We start from the raw sequence: 25774 nt of genomic DNA on the forward strand, positions 1-25774 counted from the left end.
CGTCGAAACCTCTTCAGTCGAAAACTGTTCCTCTTCACAATTTGCCATTATCAACTCTTTTTTTTCAGCACAATTAGTTCCGTTAAACGTGTCGTTCTCTGTCTGGTTTCAATCCCGGACGAGCCCCCAAATTGTAGTATCGTAAAAGGGATAGGATTAGGATAATTTAGGTTTGTAAAATTCTCCTAATACTATTTATTAAGATAAATAAAAATAACAAAGATTAATTGGACAGAGAACGATAAATGTTCAACTTGAACTAAAACACAAAAGTCTTATTCCGTTCAAATCACTCTCGCAACTCTATAACTAACAACTCGATCTCTCTACAACGCTAGCAACTCTACAACTCTCGTCTTCGGCATCTGCACTCGCACGCTCTCGCTTCTCAACTCATACTGCACGCCTTTTGCATTCGTTCTCGCTGGCGTCTCAACTAACTCTACCCTTAGCGTCTCTTTGTCTTTTCTCGTCCCATCGAACACATGTCCCGAAACCCCGTGGCCAGGGTCACGCAGGCTCTTTCCACAAAACTGTCCACTTGAAAAGACCGACGACACGGCTCTCGCCACTTTGTATACGGTTCGGCCGCTGTCTTGGGCCTTTTGCCCACGATACTACAGATATGTTTAGCTATTAATATTTAACAGAAATCTAGAATTTTATGATTTTATTTGTTTTTCAACTCTTCCAAAAATTTGTTTGTTCGACACTAATAGTTTTTCGACATAAATACATAAGAAATAACATTCTATTAATTAGTTATATTTATTACAAACTGTATAGTTCCTTTAAAAAAATGAAGTTGGACTTTGTTCGATTTTTGAACAATTCTTTATGTCATTTCGACAAACATTTTTTAATTTTCTACTTTCGCTTTTTCTTGCGCCAGTAGCAAACATAAGATCAGAGATCTCATTTTCTCACAGGAGGATAACATGGAACATGGGACCAACGTATAACGATTGACTGCGAACGCATGTCTGGCAACAATTGTCAATGTAGACTAGTTTCTTATCCGGAGACTGTTTCTGGACTTGAATTTCGTCTCTAAAATACACTAAAAACTGTATTTTATTAAATATTTATGTCACATGTGGTGTAACACGTGATATGTCATAGTCTTTATTCATAGTGTGCTATCAGAAGCTACAAAACAAATTAAAAAAGATTGGTACACGGAAACGAAATTTAGTTAAAAAATTAAAGCACCAAACAAAATGAAATGAATCTGTCATATAGATGTTTACCGCTCCAATATTTTAGCTAAGACGTATCGACTAAAGTGAGTTTCCACGATTCGGTAATGTTTGATAATTTGATATTTGTTTACAGCGTTTACAACAACCTAATAGCCGCTAGATAAACTGATATGCAAAATGATTAAATTTGTCTCAACAAATGCTATCGTACTTACTAGAGAAAAAAAATATGTAGTTCCATACGACGATGAAAAAGTATTCATGCCAGTATAATTGATATGCCGAGTACCAAGAGTTAATGTTAAATCTAAATGTTGTATGGAAAATATATTGAAATTACTGCATCATTCCGCTAATCAATTATTGTTCAAAATGGAATACTTCCTTTTCTTCAAAAAAATGTAATAAACAATTGATTTCTCTTCCTGAGATAACTTTCAATCAGTATAATTATTGCACGATTTTGTTATTCTCGTACTTATATTTCAGAAAGGAAAGTAAATATGAACTTTTCTGTAGAACTGTACAATTAAATAGGTTCCTGTAGCATGGGACTCGATAGGTTCTTGTCTATGCTAACCTGCAACCAAACAGGGCAGTATGCTACTACCTTCATGCCTCATGGTGTAGCACTAGTCTGGTAACAACTCGGAATTATCCTACTCATCTCTTGTTGCATACTATTACTACCTTCATACTGACATTTATTTCATGTCAATTAAAATTATCTTGTTAAGTAAATTTTTATAGAAAGAAACATATTTTCCAATTTCATTCATATCCACATTTATGTAATAAAGAAAATTTATTTGCGTGTAATATTATAAAAAATTAGTATCCTTATTATCATGTTTTATTCTAAAGCATTATTCATTTTATATTCTATACATTCTACATTTCAGTATTTATTTTCATATGAAATAGAAATAATACTATGGGATCTGAGAGGAAATTTCAGTTTCTTATGCCATGTGCAGTATCTATGTATTAATGCGTCAATGCACATGATAATTAAACCGGGAGAAGCATACACATATTTATATACTGTATCGGCCACATGTGATATAATAATTTTTTTTATGCAAGTACAAAATTTTAAATATGTAAAATTTGTAATACCTTATAGCATACAATATTAAATGAAAAAATTATATTTATATATGAAAATTTCATACGTACACAGTTATCTATCTACTGATTGGTAGACAACATATAGTCGACACGTTATTCATCTTATATATACTATATAAAGATAATACTTATATATATGAAACAGTTTTATAGTTGATATTATATTTTATACTAAATTAAATTATATCAATAACGATCGACCAGAATGATTGATTAATAGTTTTATTTAGTAATATTTCTGTAATTGGGAGGCGTGGCGCTTTATATACTTCCTTATAGTTTATGGTCGTGTTTGGTACTTGGTACACGTGCGCTTATGATGTGTGTGCCATGTCATGTATACGTACTTACGCGCGTGAAGAAGCGTGATTCGAACCTAACAAAGAAACTCATAACATAATTAAAACAGGATGATTGTGTAGCATCAAAGACATTACAAATTAAATTTTTATCAAGACGTAATATTATATTAAACAAACAAATTATAGTTTTATAGAATATTTCTAACATACGTGTTTAAATTTTTCGCTAAGGATTCTATATTATTTCATTTGACAGTTTGATGTCTGTCGATAGTTAATATTTTTACACTTCTAAAAGGTAATTAACTGTAAATTCCATATTATCTCCCTTTGAATTTAATTTTTAATGACTTTCAATATTTGGTTTATAATAAATAGTTATACATTATTTTATACATTGATTGTAATACATGTACAGCAAAATTAGAATCACTTTGTTCGAATATAACCTCAAATAAACGCGTGGTTGTTTAGAAACAAGACATGAAATATTCTGCTTTTTGTATTTTTTAATGCTTTAATTACAGACTGCTGCTGTACAATAATTTTTTAGTTTATCATTGAAAATTGTTGTCATGGAGACTGGATTTTTAAATTTTCACGATGAAGAACAATTTTCAGACTTTTCATTATCTTTGGAACAGGTAATAAATGTGTTAAATTTTTGTTAAATAGTACATATGAGCATAATTTTTTATTTGAGTTTTAACAATGTAAATTTATATAAAGATTTTATGTTATAATAAACATCTATAGAATATTAATCAGGTATAAATTATGCATTATATTTTTATTGTTAGTAATTTAACTTCATATATATTTTATTTAAATTAGTGTGTTATTATTGCATGACATTCATAAATAATTAAATAAGTTTTGAAAAATGGATGTATAAATATACATAGACATGTGTAATTAATTTTGGACATAATTTATATATGACGTTTTCTTATTTTATAATCCGTTTAAAGAGTCAGATAGTTATATGAAATTTTAAATTGTGAGTAATACTATGGATAATTGTTTTTAGATATAATCATATATATTGTATAATTGTTATAATCTTAGTTGATTATTATTAGACATATTTAAAAGATCTGCATTTATTATTTTGCTGCTATTTTATTATACTTTTATACTTTTTATATTAAAAGCAAATAATATAATATAACAAATACAAAGAAGAAAAACAAAGTAACATATTAAAATAATTACATAATGAAAATTTATTTTTAGTGATTTTAAAGAACCTACCAATTTTGAATGTGTGTAAACATTTTTCTTTAAGCTATACAATTATTAAATTAATACTAAATTAATTATATACACTATAAATTTAAAGTTTAATATTACTAAAACAATTCAGGTATAAATATTTCTTTTAAAATTTGAAACATATATAAAATAAATATATATCATGTTTCAACAGAATTTAATGGAAAAACCCCAAGACCTATTGATACATATGGTTGAAAATGATTTTGATTATATGGAAACTCATCTTGATATTACAAATTCTACTAATGTATGGAAAAAAGAACATGAGTGAGTATAATATTTTTATAAAAATCATAAAATTTAAATTTAATTACTGTATATTATGTTATTTCAGACATAATGAGAGTGTGGATGAAATGTCAGATTCAGAAATTTCTACACTTTCTAAAATTGATAGTATTAAAGAAGATTTTGCAAAAGTTCTTACAGATTGGCAAGAACACATTGGTTACTTACAGGTTTTGCTAATTCTTTGGTTCGTTAAATTTGCTATTTTTAATGAATGAATTTGTCATTTATGATTCTTTTTTAGGCTTCAGACATGGATGAATACATGGATATTATAGGATTAAGCATGAATGGTACAGATAAAAAAAATTTTTGCACTGCGGAAAGCATAATTCAGGATGAACAAGCAATACATAGTTTAGAATCTAATTTGCTTATAATGAAACAAGAGGAGTTAGGGAAAGAATCTTGTCTCTCATCTTCTCAGGGTAATTACACTACATCAGATTTAAAAAGCACTAATAAAGGCATAAATTTATTTCATTTGACACATACTGGATTAGCAATCAGTACCACCTAATGACAAAATCCGCAATCACTTAGTTGCCAACCCAATAATATGTTTTTTATATAATTAGTAACTACTTTTATTGTAATATAGAGCTATTATATTTTATATTATATTTTATAGAATACATGACAGAAGGTAATTCATATTATAAAATTGATGACTTTATGGAAAGTGATAGTAAAAAAATAGAGATAGAAGCAAAATCATCATTAATAGAACCCAAACATTCAAAAAGTCAAAATAAGTCAAAAAAGAATATACATAAATATGATAGTATAGGAAAAGATATTAGTGCAAATTTGTTTTTAAAGCAAAAAAAGAAAAAGGAAGCAAAATGCTCACAACACAATAAAGATATACAAAATGGTGGCCAAGATAATAATAAAACTACAAATCAATTACCAGGTATATTTGAACAAAGATATTATATATATATTTACAATAGTTATTAGTAAATAATTTCTTCCTTGCTATTAAGTTCTGGAAGCTGGAGATGTTAAGAGTTTACTTGAGCAGTTTGAAGCTTCCGAAAGCACTTTAGTATCAACTTATTCATCTGCTGGAATGAATACAGAATATGAGCCAGATTCATCTATGAAATCTAATGAAATACAGCAATGTATAAAACAGCCTCAAATTTCAGACTTACATAAAGATATTAGAGATGCTTTACCCAAAGAAGTCATCGAAAAGATAAAGGTAATTATATGATTAATTAATAAACTCTTCGACAAAATTAAAAAATTATGAAAGCACAATCGAGAAACCGTCATTTTCTTACTGATATAATTTAACTTCTAAAGCAAAGTTGTACAGTAATCTATTTATAGTCATTTTGAAAGGTAACTCATTTTATTTTCTCAAGTTAATTTTTCTGGATGAGATTTTTACAAAAACAAGGCTAGGAGGTCAATATGGCTTTTTTCTTTTTCAAAAATTTTGCAAACTAGAATGTGGTTTAACATTTTTTGCCATGATTCATTAGTATTATGAATACAGTATTATTCATATTAGTATAAATTTGAATATTAAATCATCTATATTACAAAGTTGTTTTAGAAATCCAGATACATTTATTTTTTTTGTTTATTTGTACAACTACACATCAGCTTTTAAATGATTTTTGTAGAAGGTCTTAAAGTTTTAAGTGCATGGATGATTTTAATTGCGAACAAAATTTTGTATCCGCATGAAATTACTTGACCTTATAAAATTTTGATAAAGAGAAACTCACCTAATCTTCCAGTTTTTCTTCTTATTGTAAAATCTTCCAAAAAATTAATTTGGGAAGGTGAAAAGAAACTTCACTTTCAAAAATAATTGCAGACAGATTATTGTATGATTTTTCTGTATTAAATAATGTCAATCAATAATTTTTTGCTTAAATTTTGTGATATTTGCTTTTGCCATTAAAATATATATATAACAAGAAAATCAATATTTGGAATAAAAATAAACATAAAAATTGACTATATTGTATTATGTTATATTAGACATCTGCACGTAAAAAGATGATTTCAGTAATACCTGCAATGTCTAGTAATCAAAATAATGGTCACAGTAATGGAACACGTATGCAAGATGCTGCTGCATCACTTTTTCGAAACAAGCTATTGAAAATAGTTAAGTATAAATAATTTGTAACAATATATTCATCTTTATATATTTCTAATGCATAAAAATACATTTAAATCATTAACTTGTTTAAGATAATAAACAATTAATCTTTTTTGAAGCGTTAGAATATATAAATTAGATATTAGAAGAATTCTTAGAATTGGATCTCACATTATGAAATATTTTATTTGTACTTCACCTCTGCAGTCGTAAACAATTTTTTTACGTGTTATTATTATTATGACAATAATTTTCTTTGTTGATTACGCTTGTTATTATTATTATTATCAATATCATTTACATTATTACTATTGTTAAATAATCATAATGTTTGAATAAGTGTAAGTAATATAATAATTATTGTATTATATTAGGTGACAAATAATACTAAGAGTAAAACAATCGATGGCGGATTAGTTCAATTGGATCATGATTATTGTAGTATGAATTCCTGTATTAAAGGTTTAGATACTAACAGTGAGTATGAGAAACAATCTAGAGAAAAAGTGATTACTATTAAGAATGACAATCAAGGCGCATCTCATTATTACACAGCATATGAGAAACGATCATTTTCATCAGATTTGAATAAAAGTTTCACGAAAAATACAGAATATTCAACTGACAGCAATTCAAAGAAAGATAGTGGTTTGGAATCAGGTGAAGTAAGTGATAATAATGAAGAGCAATCAGGAGTTACAACAGTTAGTGATATTCAAGATAATAAACCTACAAAACAACTGCAAAATGAAACAAAGATTTGTAGAAAAGAAACATTAGCAAGCAAAGGAAATTGCCAACAAATTAATATTTCAAATAATACTACCAGTTGTGTTATTTCTCAAAATGAAAATGCATCTACAAGTAATGCAATACCTCAGATGAAAATACATTCAGCTCTAGCAGCAAACATTTTGCAGATACGACAAGGTGTCTTAAGTAAAACAAAATCTATAAAAGCAGGAAGTCAAAGAACGAAACAAATGGTTTCTGTATTAAAAAAACCACTTAATGTACAAGTACCCGTTGTAAAGACTATTTCCAATGAAAATATAGTAACAACTACTAATAGTTTACATGATAAGGTACAGAATATAATCGTCCAAGATAGCGAAAAGACATTTACAAAGGAGGAAGAAAAAAAACCTCCCCGTAAAAAATTAAATTTAGCAGAATATAGAAGTAGAAGAGAACAGAATCGCAGTGATAATAGTAGAACAAATTCACCATTGCAACCTATGACATTAGTATATATCCATCATGCTTCCACTACAACTGAACCTATTAAGGATGACCCTAAAAATTTAATTTGGTCAGAAAGAGAAATTGTCTCAGTTTTAAAACCAAAATTAGATGTAGATGAGAAAACAGTTCGTCCAAAACCACTCACTTATGACATAGGAATTCAAACTTATGAAACAGTATTTGAATTTCCTCCAAAATCTTTAATAGATGTTGATGAGAGACACAAGCAACGAAGGTAAAAATACAAAAATATAGATTGTTAAGAGCTGTTATCTGAAATAACTATTTATTTATTTTATTAAAAAATGTTTTATAAGTCCTGTTATATATATTCGTCGTAATTTTCGTTTCAAACTTTTGAGATATTTTTTGAGACGTTAGAGAAATCTTTTTTTTTATATAGTACCGTACATTTTTGTCAATATTACCTTTAGCTAAAATATAGATGGCCTCAAAAACCTATAATAAGATGATTTTAAATACATCGAATATGATGTACTTTATATAAAATATTTTTGTGTTGTTAAATTTATGAATTAATTTCAGATGTAAGTTCTTATTAGCTGGTTATGTTATATTATGCGTATAATGTGTTATAATATGTTATAGTATATGTTATAATGTAATATATAATATAACATATTATGCAGTGTATCTGAGTATAAATAGATATCTACCTAATATATATCTTCTTTGTCTCTAATGATATGATTTGTCTTTAATCTTTGAATAATTTTGAACAAGAGTAGAAAGAAATATTCCTTATAGTCATCTTTTTTTAATGTATCTTATAGTTGATATTATAATATTTTCAAATATACCTGACTTATAAACTTGAGATGACTTTAAATCAGTGTTAAATTATAAATTTACTATTTATCTGATAAACAATCAAAGTGATATGTGTCTATGAATACCTTCCGAGTTCCTTAAAACGGATGATCACAGATCGTAATGCTTAAATCTTTCTACCAAATTATCTGTGTGCATGATCATTAAATGTTTAATGAATAGCTATTCAAATATTCTATGAAAAATTTCCAAATCATTGGATTGGATATAAAGATTCAGTATATTACCACTTTTGATGTCATTGGACGTTTTTCTTTGGAGAAAAATAAGAAAAGATGTTTATTGACAATATATTATTAATTCAGAAGATATATGAAATTGTTTAATTAGAGTTCATGCTGCTGTCAGCAGCAAAAAAATAATTGAAGGGCATCACAATCAATAATTTCTTGTTGCAGAAAGTACATATCAGCTGATATTTCACTTTGTATCTTTGTAATCTCAACTTTGGAATTCAATCACGTTTTTATTGTTCAAGATTATAATTTATAGCTGAAATTTTTTGCTTTAAACATTTTTCATATCATTATAAAGTAGGTATTTAGGTGTTCTTTACTGTGCATATTCTCCTGTATATTTCTTAAAAGGATTCAGAACTTCCATTATGAGAAACTGGTCTTGTAATTAAATATAACTAAACAACCAAATATTATTATAAATGGATGAAAATTTGTTTTCTTTTTTATAATCATCTGTCTTACTATATTTATTTTGTATAATGTCCTCTTTTTTAGTTAAAATAATCTTAAAAAACATACGTATTGCATTTTCATTTTTATTAAAACTTCAAACTATTTTTTATAATAACATCTTTAATTTTTATGTAGTTATCCAGAGATATGTATTGTATTCAACTTAATCTTTTACTATTTAAAAGCATACTTATATTCAATGTAATATTTTCTATTATCGTATTGTAAAATGGAAGATGTTAATTTGTACCAATGTAATTATATTTATCTATGTATCACTCAATTCTTTGAGTTGAAACATAAGTATAATAGAATATGAATAAATAGGTACCTAGGTTTGGTTGAAATGAAGAATGGAAACTTTCAAAAAATGTTTATCTTTAGTTTTGAGTTCTTTTAAGATGTTTTGTAATTTAAGAAGAAGTATAATTTAAATTAGGTAAATATTTGCTAATAATGTATATTACTATAAAATTTCATAATTTTCAGGGATAATAATGTACGGGATAAAAATCAACGATCTAATAAAAAGCACGGGATTGGTTCCAACTCAAATCGATCTAAGTCAAGAAGTAAAAGTAAAAGCAAGAGTAGAAGCAGAAGCAGAAGTAGTAGCAATCGAAGTAGATCTCATAAACGAAGTAATACACGTCATCGAAGAATAAGTCATCGGCGTAGCTCCGTTAGCTCAAGCAGTAGTTGGTCATCGCGTTCACATTCACGTTCGCGTTCACGTTCGAGTTCACGTTCGCGTTCACGTCCGCGTTCACGCTCACGTTCGCGTTCACATTTCCGTTGTCGCTCACGTTCAGATACGAGGTCTTCTTTCAGTTCGGAATCAAGATATTCACGATCACGTTCTAGATCGACTAGATCAAGATCCCAATCATCCTCTCGATATTCTAGTTGTTCCAGGTATATAGTTATGAAATAGATTTTTTAATAAAAATTTAATGAAAGCGATCAATTCTTCAATTTAACAAAGTTGTAAAAATGATTACAGATCTTCATCTCGTTCAAATTTCGGAAGAATTAAATGGTCAAAAAGGAGAAGAAGACGAGATAGGAGACACTATATAAGTTACGACAGGCATAGACAACATTCTGCAGGAAGTTATCATAGCTACAGAGATTGGAGAAGGTAAGTGATTTTTTTGTATTTATAACGTTTTCAAAATATACAAACTTTGAAATTTATAACTATAGTAGTTATTAAAAAGATTGCTACATTTTTATTTATAAAAAGGAAGTGGAATTGGAATTCTGTAACTATTAGGTGGCTGATCGAGATGAAATTTGGTAGGTATCATGGAGACAGATAGTGGATCTGAAATATGAAAACTAAGTGTTGGCAATACACGCGATCAAAAAATATAGAATCATATACATATGTATAGCGTGAAATCCATGTCAGTCTGGTGGCAGCACCATTGTCGTTTTTTTTTCTGTTTGTTTTTTTTTTTTTTTTTCACCAGCTGTAGTATATTTAGTCCAAACTAACAGCAATACTTTTTGAAAGGTTCATATTTTAAAAGTTGTTTTTTTCGTTTATTATGTGTCTCTAGTCTTTGACATATACTTACATGTATCTATCAGCTAAACAGAATTTTTTAATAGATAAATTGCTAAAGATGAGATTTTATATTTCAGATCCACTATCTCTTTTCATGATATGTAGCAAATTTAATTTCAAACGACTACCTAATAATTTGAGAATAATGACAGACAGAGTATTATAATAAAATTCCACATATAGGAATGAAATTGACACTTTTACTAGCTAGATAACAAGATCTGTATCTTTTGGCACCAGAACAATTATCTAAGCATGTTTTCACATGAAATACTTGCATATTTGAACGAAATTTAGACATCCAGTATGAATGTGATTAATTTAGTATAGTATATGGAAGAGAATCACATAGTGTAATATTTCACTTTTTTCAAAATCATCTCTAATATTTTAATTATAAGCAAAATATTTTCACAACAAAAGATTCACAAACAATGTTTGATGTGTTATCTTGAAATATCAATAAACTTTCAAGTCCTTTTTTCAGAAGTATCTAGAATTTTGTCATAAATATTATATAAGCATTAATGTTCAAATTCAACTCAAATTCTATGATGTATATTATCAATAATAGATTAAATTTGATAAATGATGTTCTTTACGTGACCTTATAGAAAGAAATTTAAATGGAGAAATCTGGAGATTTAAATAGGTAGTTAATTGATAGATTTTTGACCATATTTTAGGAATAAAACTCTGTAATACATGCTCGCTGCAAATTGATTTCATTGCTTTATTGGGTAGAATTTTTTGGAAGTCTTTAATGTCGTTTAAAATCATTTTGATACATTACATTATTAGTTGTAATATTTTAAATTTTTGTTATAAAAGAAATTTAACTTCCATTTTTAACATTGAAAATGAGATCTTTAAAATTGAAAATGAAATGAAATCACTTCTGGATGACCAAAAAATCAAAATAAATGTTGATAAAGAATTGGATCTCCTCCTCCTATAGGATCAAAAAATGAAGTATTAAAATTTCGATCAAATAGTAATATAGTAATTGCTTCAGCTAATACTGGTAAAGATAAAATTAATAAAATAACTGTAATACATACTGATCATGAGAATAAATTAATTTGATCATAATTTAATGAAAAATTTTTTATTATTAAAATAGTTACAATAAAATTTAATGATCCAATAATAGAAGAAATTCCTGTTATATGTAAAGAGAAAATTGCGATATCAACTGATGGTGATGAATGAAATAAATATGAAGATAGAGGAGGGTAAACAGTTCATCCTGTTCCTACATTAGGTGTAAATATATTTCTTAATAGTAATATAAATAATGATGGGGGTAAAAGTCAAAATCTAATATTATTTATTCGAGGAAAAGCTATATCTGGTGATCCTAACATTAATGGAATTAAGTAATTACCAAATCCTCCAATTATGAATGGTATAACTATAAAAGAAATTATTAAAAATGCATGTCTTGTTACTAAAGAATTATAAATTTGATCATTATTAATTCATATTCCTGGATGTCTTAATTCTATTCGAATTAGTAAACTTATAGATGAACCAATTATTCCTGATCATATAGCGAAAATAAAATATATTATTCCAATATTTTTATGGTTAGTTGATATTAATCATTTTTTTATTAAGATTTATAAATTTATTTATATTTTTAATTTTGAAGATTAATAGTTTTTAAATTAACTTAAAATCTTTAAAATTTTAATGTTTAAGTATTATGTCTGAAAAAGAAATAAATTGTAAATTTATTAATGAAAATTAAAATTTTTCTAGCACTAATTTATATTTAAATTTATTTGTTTATAAATATATATATATATATATATTTATATATATAAATATAAATTTATATATATATATTTATATATATATATATATATATATATATATATATATATATATAATATAGTTTAAGAAAAATTTTAAATTGCAAATTTAAAGATCAAAATAAAATTTAAATTAAATTAAATAATATAAATATAAATGAATAAATTATTAAAATAGTTAAAGAAAATTTTTTTATACATATAAAATTAATTTTAGGTATTTTATTAAATTTAAATTTTAAAATTATAAATTTAAATAAAATAAAACAATTTCAAAGTATTAATATACTTGATAATATTAAAAGAAAAATTAAATTATTTCTTAAATTTATATTTAAAGTATAAATAAATTCTCATTTTAATATAAATGTTGCAAATAATGGGAATGATGCATATATAAGTAATATTAGAATTAATAGATAATAAGAATTTAATGAAATATTATTGAAATTTAAATTTCTAATATTATAAAATTTTAGAATTAAAATTAAATTAAGGAATGAAGTTAAATAAATAATTATAAATAATAAAAATAAATTTTTGTTTCTATATATTGTTAAAATAAATAGTAAAGAATTAAAAATTGATGAACATCCAAATAATTTTTTAATTGAAAAATTTAAATTTGTATATAATGAAATAAATAAATTATTTAAAAATAAAAAAGTAATTATAATTGGTGAAAGATAGATAATTGAAGAGAAGAAGTAGATAGGAATAAATTTTATAAATGTTGAGATAATAAAAATTTGTCTTCATGAGGATTTATTATAAATAAAAATTATTTAGAAACAAAATGGAAATATTCCAATTTTTATAAATATAGAAATTATTAATATAGTAGTGCTCGGATTCTCAAAAATCATAGATATCCTAGTTCGGTTCGGGTCGGAAAATATTAGCCAGAATCGGATGGGATCTGATATGGTATCCCACTACATGTATATACCTACATGTATATAATATGTATTCAGTCACGAATAAACGAATCGGGCCCCGAAAGTACATTTTATATAACATACAAATATACGTTTATATTAAAAGATAAACAAGTAGTAACAAAGATAGATATTTTATGTTAAGTTATAATACTGAAAACAACTTTTCTACATCTATGCCGCGCTAGTCCACAAACCGGAACCGGTCCGTCAGAAATTCCCTGTCGCTCCACGCGAAAGTTATTACTGTTTACACGTCTGAGATAATACTATTATAAAGTTATGATATAAAAGTTATTATATATATAAATACAGTTTTTATTTCTGCTTGGTGTCTCTGAAATAATTTTTCTATTTTCACCGACTCACAAGTGCAAAAAGGCTAAACACCACCGCTGGATATTGTCTAGTTGAAATTTTAACCTAATAGATGTAACAATATTTTCTGCACTAGAAATATGAATTAATTATCCTTTCTTATTGACATAATTATTATAAGCATTATCCCTGGGAATATCGTGAGAAGACAATGGATGAGAAATCATAAAAGAGCAATTGTTTTAAACGTTTTAAATCCTAAGTTTTGGATAATCTAATGCAGGAAATATTGTTACGCTTAGTATAGATCAAAATTTTTAGCAGTCAACGTAGAGGAATTATGTTTATTACATTATAATTTAAAATAAAGTACGGTATATAAGTATTATATACTATAATAAGTATGTATATTTAATATCTGTTACTATTTCTTCGTCTTTCGATATAAATGTATACCTTTATGTTGTATGATATATACTTTCGGGATATCGTCCATATTCTTGTATATATGTACAAGTGACAGTAAAACATTGAATATCGGATTATGTAGTACCACATTCATGTATAACATTTGTCTGAACTAATTTTCGCTAAAGTTAATGCTTGTGTAGTGAGCCATAATATACCAGTAGTCATTTTTTTATAGATAGAGGATTTTTATAAATTATTATGTTACTTGTGATATTTTTTCTTTTTGTTTAACAATAAATAACGATAAATATAAAGGAATAGAACAACAAGTCTTACATCATCAAATATGTTCGAGATAATTTGCGACATACATAATTGCCATAAGTCATTACTTCATACTTATGACGTTATCTCCGTATGAATCACTGTACACAAATATAAATATATGCAAAGAAAAACACGAAAGTGATAAAAAATGTAAATAATAAATTAATCCACATAAGTTCAGCTAATTAACATTGTCTATAAAATGAAATTTCCTTTCATAATTGCTAACAGATTTTTCAAACGGTAAATTATTCATTGGGTTGTGTCTTTGAAAAACACTAAAAAATGTTTACTAGGTAAAACCGGCAAATATAAACGTTATTGGCACACTGTATACATAGAATGTTTCATATAATTTTATCACTTGAAAAACATTGATTATAATTAAAATTTCATAGAAATGCTCCCTACAAAAATTATATAGTTTTGTGAAAGGTAATGTAATTACCATAGAGAAATCAATTTTTAAAAATGAAATTCTGTTTGCGTATAAGTTATAAAGGAATGAAATTTTTTCATGTGTAGGAGACTAATCAAAATATTGCTTCGCATAGAAAATTAGAAAGAAAATTTTTGTTACGACGCATGAAATGGTCCGCGCGACGTCCTTCATTGTCTGACCGTCAAGGCCCAAGCATCATTAGAGAGACCTTCAATAAACCTAAGTCTTATACCATAAATAACCATAAATAACCATTATCAATAAACCATAAACCGAGTCTTATTGCAGTAGAGCTTGCAGAAAATTTTAATCCTGCAGGTATTTTTGGTTTATAGCTAGTACTGAAAACAGTCCTTAGGTCTATTGCACATTCTTACAAATTACAGAGAAGCAGGTAGTTACCTAATGGGAAAAACGAGTAGTTGCCTAACGGAAAAGCTGATTTTTCCCATAAACCATGTCGCCCATGAGTCACGTTGGTAGAAGGCTTCTTCCTCCTATCTTCATTCCTAACATTGGTCATAACCAATCGGCATCGCGGATCGTTACCCTCACTTTTCTAACTAAAAGTGTACAGTGAGTTTCTCGAAAACAAAGCCTCAAACGAAAAATTTTTATTCTATATTTTCGACTTCTTTTTTCGCGTAGAATCACCCTCTTTCCGCTTGTGCCACCAGTTACCAACCACCCTGTATATTTTATAACCCTGTTAATTGCAGCGTTATACCAACTCAACCACCCCTATTATCTCAATGGAAATCAGGGGATCATCGATCTATTCGCAGCGTCGATTATTATAATCGTAACGGGAATTTAGGACTCCCGTTGACGTGTTTCTTCGCGATTGAAGATCGTCTCGAAATTGAACAAATTTTATTTGAAACATTTTTTTTAATGACGAACAATTTGTAAAATAATCGTGAGAAAGGATTACAACTTTGGTCTGTATTTATACAGAAGTATGTAAATAGGAGCGTCTAAATATTTCTCTTTTTATATACACGTATGAAAAGACAAAAGATAAAATCAAATTGTTGGAAGGAACAAACAAAATGATAAAAGGAAATGTTTTACCAAGATCATACTATTCGCGAGATTTCGAAATTATAATGACAATCTGGTTGTATCTTTTTTAAGTGAAGTAATTTTTGCTTTCTCTGGTAGAACTAAGAAATTATGATAACATACGTATCGTTTTGATTAAAACATTTTAATCTAAAGCTAACTAATACATATTCTTGCATATTAGTTCATATATTTATATAGTTCAGTAGGATTAGTTCTTTATATAAAATATAAGTATCAATAGTATAAAAATATAGAAAAAATAGGGATGACTTTATATTTTTTAAATAACTTTATTTGTAACATGTTAAGTTATTAAATATTTCAATTATTGTCCCCTTTTTATTTTTTTTTTTTTTTTTTTTGTCTTTTCCGGGACTACTGACTAATTTTAATAGCAAAATTCTGTTACTGTTATTTACAGCCTTTTCTAGTCCCATTTTCACGGTTTTACGTAAGATAAGATGTTACAACACTAGCAAAAAATATGCTCTGTATTATATATTTTCACAAATGAAAGTATCTAATAAGATATTTTATGAGCACAAATGTACTATGATTTTGTCTCACTAAATATGAATTTCTACAAAAGCAACATTCTATATGTATGTTTTCATATGTTGTGATGTGTAATGTATTTACATAATGTTAAAAAATTATTTGTTATCGTTTTGAAGGTTATTCTACATCTTCGGATTGATGGAAATCTCTTTTAAAAAGTTACTGCAACATTGAGTTTGGCCTTGAAATTTAAGATGAATTTTTTTCTAATGTATCATATTCTATTCACTATGAGAATCAAAAGTTTCAGAGGACCGTGAGTTATAACTCAACCGTTCTCTTAGAAAAAGCTATTAAAATTTCATTAATTCTATGAAAGGTACCCAGCAATTCTGGTACAGTCGGCGGTAGGATGATTTTATGTTAAAAAGGAAGTCGAAAATTTAGAATAAAATTTTTTTATATAATGCTTCGTTTTCGAGAAAATCGGGCTTGGAAATTTATCAAATATATTTTAACTTGGCTAATTACTTGTCAATTACTAGGTGTGAGTGAACAATTAATAGGTGGTTATTCTACGTGCGAGAAGTGTAAAATGAAAATTTTTCGTATCAAGCTTTGTTTTCAAGAAAGTATAGTTTAAACATGTTTAGTTAAGAACTGATCTGATATACGCACATAATAAATTTTCAAATTTACCTTTTTCGAAAACTTAACATTTATTTTGCATTTCTTACTTATTTTTATATGAAGAATGATCTTTTGTCAATGATTTACTTTGTTCAATCCGGAATTAGACAAGCTCAATTATAATTAGCTATACTTGATAAGTTCTCAAACTTGATTTTCTAGAAAGTGAATCTAATTTCACAATTATTGCCTATTATACCACAGTTATTGGGACAACTAAAACTCATTTTCTTTATAGTAATATACTAGCTGCCTGTCCGCGGCTTTAGTCAAACGATATTTATTTTTATGGTAAATTTACGTTTATTACTCTCTGAACATTTATGAATTATGAATATCTCGTCTCTTTGACTTGAGTAGACAACTCTAACTTTAGTGGCTTTAGAGATACGGTTATCCTTTTAAAACAAATTCTACCCCCTTTATATTCCCTCAGGGTTCGTCTTCCCAAAAATCCTTTCTTATCTTATGCCGATATCATGAAAGAAATATTATTTCCAAATTTTACGTTTCTAAATATAATGATTTGGGTTGGGCGTTGATAAATGTGTCAGTCAAAGGGTTTACCTTTTATGTACATATGTATATAGATCATAACATAGATGAAATTTGTTTTTACACGATGCAATACAAAAATTTAACCCTGAAATTCAAGATCGAGTTTAGTTTTGCAGTAACATTCTTAATAGATCTCCAGCGATTCGAAAGTATAGAAAAAGTGTAGGCCACGACAAACAATTTTTGAGCATTCCATATAGACTATGGAGAATATATTAGGATATTTTAATTCATGTACCTTTTTAGAAATGAACAAGAATATTGAGTACGCCATCATTTTATTCCGGACTGTTGGTTTTATTGAACTGTTTATATATCACATTATTGAAAAATACATATGCGAAGTAAATGACTATTTAGAAAATAAGTTACTTACTACAATAGTATTAGCTAAAGGAAGTATAGAAAAGTTATTATAATTTTTCAATGTTGACTTATTTATTTAACGTAACGTTTTACATTTTTATTTATGTTAGATCACCAACAACTTCATACCGCCGATCTTATGATAATTGGTACGACCGAGAGAAACAAAAACAAGTGGAAGAGAGAAGAGTGATTTACGTTGGGCGCTTGGATGAAGCAATCACTAAAGCTGATTTACGTAGAAGATTTGAAATTTTTGGTCCTGTAGTAGATATTAGTATACATTTCCGCGAACATGGGTAACTTTCTGATATTTTGTAATTCTTTGTTATACTCATTGAATATCCTAAATTAAATATCTTTTATATTTTAGTGACAATTATGGTTTTGTAACCTTTGCTTATAAAAATGACGCATATGAAGCTGTAGAACATGGCAATGATGATCCCACTTTACCTAGATATGATTTATGTTTTGGAGGTCGTCGGGCTTTTTGCAAAGTAAAATATGCTGATCTTGGTAAGAATAATTATATTACATTATATACATATACATACATATAAAGTAGCAATTTGCTTTAGGAAATTGTAATGAAGATCTGATTTTAACTAAGATTTCTTTACGAGTTTACTGAAAAATCTTTAAGTACAAATAATCTTCTGCATATGTTACTACTTGAAAAAATATTTGATATGTGCTGTTTAGATATACATACATATATATACGTACACATATATACATATGCATATATATTGAAATTTATTGCTGAATGACAATTGTTTACCAAAATCGAATTTGTATATGTTTGAATAATTCAGGAATTTATCTAGACAATATCATTTATAGCAAATATTTAGCTAATGTTATAATACCAAGGAACCATTAGGATGTGCGAGTGCACAGATCCTGCTTATTAATGAGTAATGATTTAAAATGTTACTTATCAATGTTAATACATTGGTTAAAATTAATAATGATAGATTCTAATCCCCTTGCAAATATTTCTAAAATAGTACTGATATAAACTTTAATTATTCAATGTTGTCTGGAATAGTTAATCATTTTCAGTAAATACCTTTTCTTACCTTTGTGTTTGTAATGTGGATGATAATCTAAATATTACTTTTAAATTTCATAACCTTTTTAATGTCTAGGTCACCTCAAGATCTTAATCCATACATGACGAAATACAATTACACTATACTGCAAAAGTAGCAGTGAGTTTGAGAAACTCAAAGAAAATAAGTCTGACGAAATTAGATTATCATATTATATTCTGTCCTCAAACATTAAAATTAAATATCAAGTATCTTTTTATACTATTGGTAACATATTTTAAAAAATTAACTTTTCGGAATAGTGTTTAGATAGCTGCAATTTTTATTAAAAATTTGGTAATTTTCATATTTCATAAGTCGCTTCTTAAACTCTTAAGATACTAGGAAAATTTTTTTCAATTTCAGCTTTTAAAAATCATTATCACCGCGTCAGTATTGGTTTTGGCATTGACTTAAAGACAATACGTATTAAATATTTTTTCAAAATCAATGCTTTTACGCTTTAAGATATTTGCTTATAAATAATTCCACAAATGTATACAATATATAATGTATAAATAATGATAGCAGAATGATAACATATGATAGCAGATTCAGGTAATGATTTCAAATACAAAATATAGTCAAAGATAATTTTTAAAATTAAATAAGAAAAAATATTATTAATTTTAAACATTTGGGAAAAATTACAAAATCTTTCTTTCCGACAAAATAATTAAAATGACTTCCTGGTAATATAGGCGGGAGTTATTAGCGTTACTATTAACTATAAACAACATTTGTACAAACAGTTGGTCGAATTTCTGTTAAGAAAAATTACACAGTCTAAAAAAGTTAATTATATATGTGTATATGTATACAGGATGATACATGTAAAGTGTGACAATCAAATATTGTCGAAAATATTGGTGGTACAAAAAATGTAGTTAAGAAAATCTAATGTGTTGTCGGTGCTACAACTTTCCTCATAATTAAATTTTTTGTACATCGAGGGATTAAGGACATTTCAAAACTATCAGCATTTTTTAAAATGAAACTATATATTTTTTAATTTATTAAGTATGGGCCACTTTAAGATGAATTCAATGACTATAGTCATTCAAGGTCAATCAACGTCACAAGTAAAGAAAAAGTCATTATATGACTTTAGAAAAAGTCTTTCCAACTGTATTCATAATTCATTGCAATGTTTACAATTTACGATATTTACAATTATTTAAGCAGAAGTTCCAAGTATTGCTTTCTCACTTGTATACATTTCATGAACCCATAATGGAACTTCATATATCCTAATTTTTTGTGACATAGATTGACCTTGAGTGATTATAGTTCAATTCATTTTAAACATATATATAGTATTAAAAATATTATATTAAAGATATATATAGTATCATTTTTAAAAAAGGTGATAATCTTGAAATGTCATTAGTCCCTTTGTATACAAAAAATTCAATTACATGAAAAATTGTGGTTCCTAGAATACTTTAAAATCTTTTTAACATTTTTTTGTATCGCCGACATTTTCGACAATATTCAGCTGTCACGCTTTACTTACCTTACCCTATATTATTATTACACACGGTGAACCACGAAACGTGATCAGCTTAAATTATTCTATTGTTAGTGGTCCGATCAAGGTCACTACTTTCAATTTTTTGTAAATAAACCAATAATCAGAACTGAGGAAAGATTTAAAAAATAATAGTTTAAATCTGCTAAAGAGTAATTAATTTTCTGTCGTTTTAATTAAGATAAAAGTATTTTTTTAACGTTTCTTCCGTTCGGATAAAAAAATATTTTATTATTCTATTTGTTGAATTCGTCTCAATATCCACTGAAAAATAGATGCAGAAAAATTGCAGATTTATTTACAAAAAGCTGAAGATGATTTTGAAAACTCAAAAAAAAAGAAGAGATTTGACAAAAAATTTATCATAATCATCTTAAAGCTCTCTTTGAACCATGTTATCATAAAAAAAAATGTTCATAAATTAATCATGTTTTGTTTCACCCTATAAATGAAGAATGTCCTTGTCTTTATTGAAATATAGTATTTTATTACTTGATTGGAAGATTGTCCAAGACTTAAAATTGGTAACAAATATTTTGTAAACAATATTTATCATCTTAAACATTCTATAAAGATATGAAGAAGTATGCGGGTATATTTATAATATTATGAGTTACGGTTGCGATTTTATTTTATTTTCCAAGTGTATACAGTAACAGTGTATTATATAGTTCATGAACGAATTTGATGTAAAATCCGCTATAATTACTGAGAAGTGAGGAGAACACCATGGAATAGTAAAAGCTTGAAATCTCGTAGTTAAACCCGATGTAAAATTAAAAAGTCGCGAAAAATATTAATCTCACAATTTTTAATTACTGAAATTTTTGAACGATATAAATCAAACGGCGAAGTTGTATTATATAGAAACGTTTAATTATATAAAAATTGCTAGTTTAAATAATGATCAATTTGAATTTGTTTTATAAATATGACGAACTATGATAATTAGCATAATTTTTATGTTGGCATCTACCTGAACTGTGATCATAAAACTTGCCGCCGTGGTCAAGGTGAACAATCCTGATTAGCAGTCAGTTCATGAACTTGTCAACTCATGAATTTTTGTTCATACGTCATTATATAATATTTTTCATATAAAAAATTTTTGAATACAGGTATAATTGCATGGCATTTATAATTGAATATATATTTCAAATTTGTATAATAAGTAACAAATTCATTCTTGTATTGTCATACCATTTCCAATTTCAATTATTTAATAATTTTGTTTTATCAATATTTCAAATTGTTTACAGAAATATACAAATACAAATCCCAAGTTTCAAAGATATATTTATATTTTTGTATAATAATTAAATTTATATCTTAAATGATATCATACAAATGTTTATTTCACCAATAGAATCAAAGTCTTTTATAAAAGATATTGTGCCTAATATAAAAAAATAGTATTTAAATAATTAAAGGAATAATAAAATTTATTAGTAGAGTAACTGTAGTGTTAGTTTCTGCATTTTGAATAACTAAAGTACATTACATCTTTATCTATCGAAACTAATATTTAACTATATATATTAATTATAATGTTATTAATATTATTGGTTCATCAATCTATATCAAATTACATATGATTTACTATTGTAATAAACAATTTTTTAAAAATGTATGACATTCGATAGTAGCTAATTACTATTACAAAATTTGAATCCTTTCTATCTCAAATGAAGTTTTATATGCTAATATTTCAAGACTATTATCTTTGTATTTTTTTTAATTGTGTTTTATTTTTGTAAAAGTTAAAGTTATTGTCACATTGCACTATCTTTTACAATTCGATATAAAATAAAGAAATATTCACAGAAAATGAATTGTTACCTCGTTATATTTGAGCAAAAATCTGTCCTGAACAGATCTTAAAATTGAGAAATTTTCTTAAATTCATTAATAAATTAGAATTATCTAATAGTGACCTGTTTCTCATTATTCAAATGAAATATAAAGTTTAAAATAATAATTATAGATAATACATATATTCTATTGCAAAATCATATTAGAATATTCTAATAAGATGTTATTTTTTACAGATGGCATGGCAAGCAGTTCATTTAATAGTGGGCACATGTTACAGAATAGTGAAGATAACACATTTGATCTTCTATTAAAAGAAGCAAAAGCGAAATTACGTAAAAGAAAGGTTTGACATATGTACTATTTGTTAGTTATAAATGTAATTTAAAAAATTAGTACAGAGATGTCGTCACTGATGATATTTGAAATAAAATTAAGCGAAGAGATCTATACTGGTATTTTCCATTAACAGAAATATAGTAAAAGTTATATAATTGTTATAGACTATACATAACTGTTGCAATATGGCATCTATAATGAAAGTAACAGTTAACTGCTGTATTTTTTGAATTAATTGAAGATATCAGTAGCAGACATATGTATAAAATATTTCTTTAATCTATTTTGATATTTTCAATAATAATGAAAGTATTAGATCTTTTCTATATGAAAGTCTGTTTAGTTAAAAATATATATATAACTCTTATAGATTTATTTTACTCACAGTTTTTATAAATAATTTATTGAAGCTAATACAATATTAATTACAAGATTTCTGATATAGGAGCATTTAAGTTAAAGAAAAAAAAAATTGTAACTTAAATAATTTTATCTTTGAACGTATGAATCATAATAATCATACATATTAGTTTAAAGCTATTTTTTACGTAGCAAAGGAAATGTATTTTCGTCGTCTTCGATACAAATATTATGCATTAATCGAGATGAAATGCATTATGGAAACTTAAGAACATCTTCATTATACCCTACTAAACTGTTTGTATGTTTGCATAGAAAAATGTAGTGACAAAAAAATAACAATCTGATAATACATTTACTCTATCTTATAATGGCTATAATTTCTTTAAGCAATTAAAGGTACGTTAAATGATTGTATAACATGGAATATATGCATATTTAAATTTGCTGGATAAATATATAATATGGAATACATATGTGCATATTTAAATTTGCTTCGCTTACTTACAATTTGATATATAGATAAATTGAGTTCCATATATTTTCAAATTAAAACTTTTATTCATATATTATCGTACAAACTGTTAACTGTATTATCACTTTTTACCTTTAAATGTTATAAACTCGTAATAAACTTTTATCACATAAGAAGTTTTTATTTTTATATGAAGAGTAACATGGAATTAAAAAAACAATCTTATTCTGACATTTATTACATTCTTTTTTCAACATTTATCTGTTTGTTAGTTCTTTTTATTAATATAATGTAGAATTCCCAATATTATGTATTTATATAAACATAATTTAAAGGTAAGAAATGAACACATTTATTATAGATTTTCAAGTAAATATATTTTATTTCAAGCCTAAATTAAGAATTCTAAGTACTAAGTTTTAGATTTCGTAAAAGTAATAAATATGATGCCGAATTGAAAAGAAGCAAATTGAAAATATTTATCCCTAATTTTAGGAACTATAATTTCTTTTATAGTAAAATATCAATCTCTATAAATTGTAATAAGTTTTATTAAATGTATGTATTGCTCATGCTGACTGGAGATTAACATTTAGTTAGCTTATTTTATCAATATAATTGTTTATCTTACTTAATTATCAATGTAGAATAATATAATAAATGAATCACAATTTAAAATACCTTTATTCGATAATAAAATGTACAAAGATAAGTACAATCGTTGAACTATATTGTCAATCTTTACTATTAAATTAAATACTGATCATCATTTACATTTTTTGTTCATAGATTAAAGAATTTTTATTTATTTTTTAATTTTATTATAATCCACTTTTATAGAATACAAAAAAATATATTTTTTACATTATTTTTAATCTATAGTCATCCAGTATTATTTACTTACCAATGAAAACAAATATTTTACGGGTATCCGGCTGGCAATGGTAATAAATATTCATAGACATGGGACAAATTGGATATGCAACTAATTATCAAACAATAAATTTCTCTTAAGATCATTTTTAAAATATTTGGTTTTTAGCAAAATCTACGAATATATTTGTGTGAATATTATGAAAAAATTATAAACATAGTATGTACAATTATACATATAATTCGTAAACAAACATTAGTAAATAGTTACGAAAGTAGAATATTTAAAGCATTTTGTGAACTACAAAAAATATCAATAAATACTTATAATTTTGAACAAAAAATGACATTGTGATATTAACAACATAAGATACACGATTGTGTTTTAAAATTGAAAGGTATGTCATATACACATGTAACAATACATGAAATTGAATAGATTTTGTAAACTTTCAGTATGTGTAAACTAAAAATACGATCCTTTCTTCATGGAAAATAGAACTATTATTTCACTGGATCCGTTCGAATGATAGTCATGAGGTAAATAACTGCGTGATTTGCACTACCTAACCGTTCGCTTTTTGTTCCTTTCTGCGAAATTCTCTTTACTTTATCTTGAGGACCCACAGCGTAGAAGTGAACACGAGAGTGGAACATGAGACAGGGAACCGATGTAAAAGTATAACATTCTCTTCACTAGACTTTCTTGATGTTGAAATCGTGCTCATTTTTCTATTTCTCTTTTCTCGGCTGATTTAATATTTGTTATAATTCTTATTATAATTCTCGTCTCAGTAATCAATATCGCAAAAGCGCTAAGTGAATGCTAGGTAGCTACTTCTGGTCATCAGTCTTGTCGGGGATCCTAGTCTTAATTCAAGACTGCTCGGACTTTCCTTTCCTGATTACCAGCCTTATTAGGGGCCCTAGCCACCTGAGAGTAACCAACTGAGACTGTGACCAGCAACAAATTAGTCCAAAATGATTCTGATTTAGACTACCGTACTAGATATTTCTGCTACTACGCATCGCTGGTTGGGCGACTTCTTCAAGTCCCGCAAATCTTATACCTCGTAGCGATTGTTGGATGACACCACATCTTCCACTTTGCACTGCGATGGTTTAAATTTGAAAGCACCAAACCTTTATTTCTGTTCAGTCTG

General features: G+C 26.4%; 1 protein-coding gene across 6 annotated transcripts; it reads left to right on the forward strand.

Annotated features, from left to right (window-relative positions):
* The first annotated feature begins 2637 nt into the window (after positions 1-2637).
* LOC100645113 (NK-tumor recognition protein) lies at positions 2638-23753 on the forward strand. Of its 6 annotated transcripts, XM_012313063.3 has the most exons (15): positions 2638-2933; positions 3163-3279; positions 4065-4180; positions 4248-4371; positions 4446-4629; positions 4833-5117; positions 5191-5411; positions 6206-6334; positions 6704-6806; positions 6885-7809; positions 9608-10033; positions 10122-10259; positions 18235-18423; positions 18498-18643; positions 22801-23753. In XM_012313063.3, exons 2-15 carry the CDS (start codon positions 3211-3213, stop codon positions 22914-22916), a joined length of 3171 nt encoding a protein of 1056 aa, XP_012168453.1. In that variant the 5' UTR covers positions 2638-2933; positions 3163-3210; the 3' UTR covers positions 22917-23753. The 6 variants fall into 6 exon arrangements, with proteins under 6 accessions (XP_012168453.1, XP_003393438.1, XP_048265757.1 ...); XM_003393390.4 differs by having other exon boundaries at positions 6704-7809; XM_048409800.1 differs by lacking the exon at positions 6206-6334.
* The last annotated feature ends 2021 nt before the right edge of the window (positions 23754-25774 follow it).

The sequence above is a fragment of the Bombus terrestris genome, chromosome 1, assembly GCF_910591885.1.
Source record: "Bombus terrestris chromosome 1, iyBomTerr1.2, whole genome shotgun sequence".
Lineage (NCBI taxonomy): Eukaryota > Metazoa > Arthropoda > Insecta > Hymenoptera > Apidae > Bombus > Bombus terrestris.

Excerpts from the sequence above, each read along its gene's own strand:
- LOC100645113 (XM_003393390.4), top strand. The coding sequence starts at position 3,211 with ATGGAGACTGGATTTTTAAATTTTCACGATGAAGAACAATTTTCAGAC. Across the intron at positions 7,810-9,607 it reads GAGAGACACAAGCAACGAAG|GGATAATAATGTACGGGATA; the intron begins GTAAAAATACAA and ends CATAATTTTCAG. Across the intron at positions 10,260-18,234 it reads AGCTACAGAGATTGGAGAAG|ATCACCAACAACTTCATACC; the intron begins GTAAGTGATTTT and ends TATTTATGTTAG.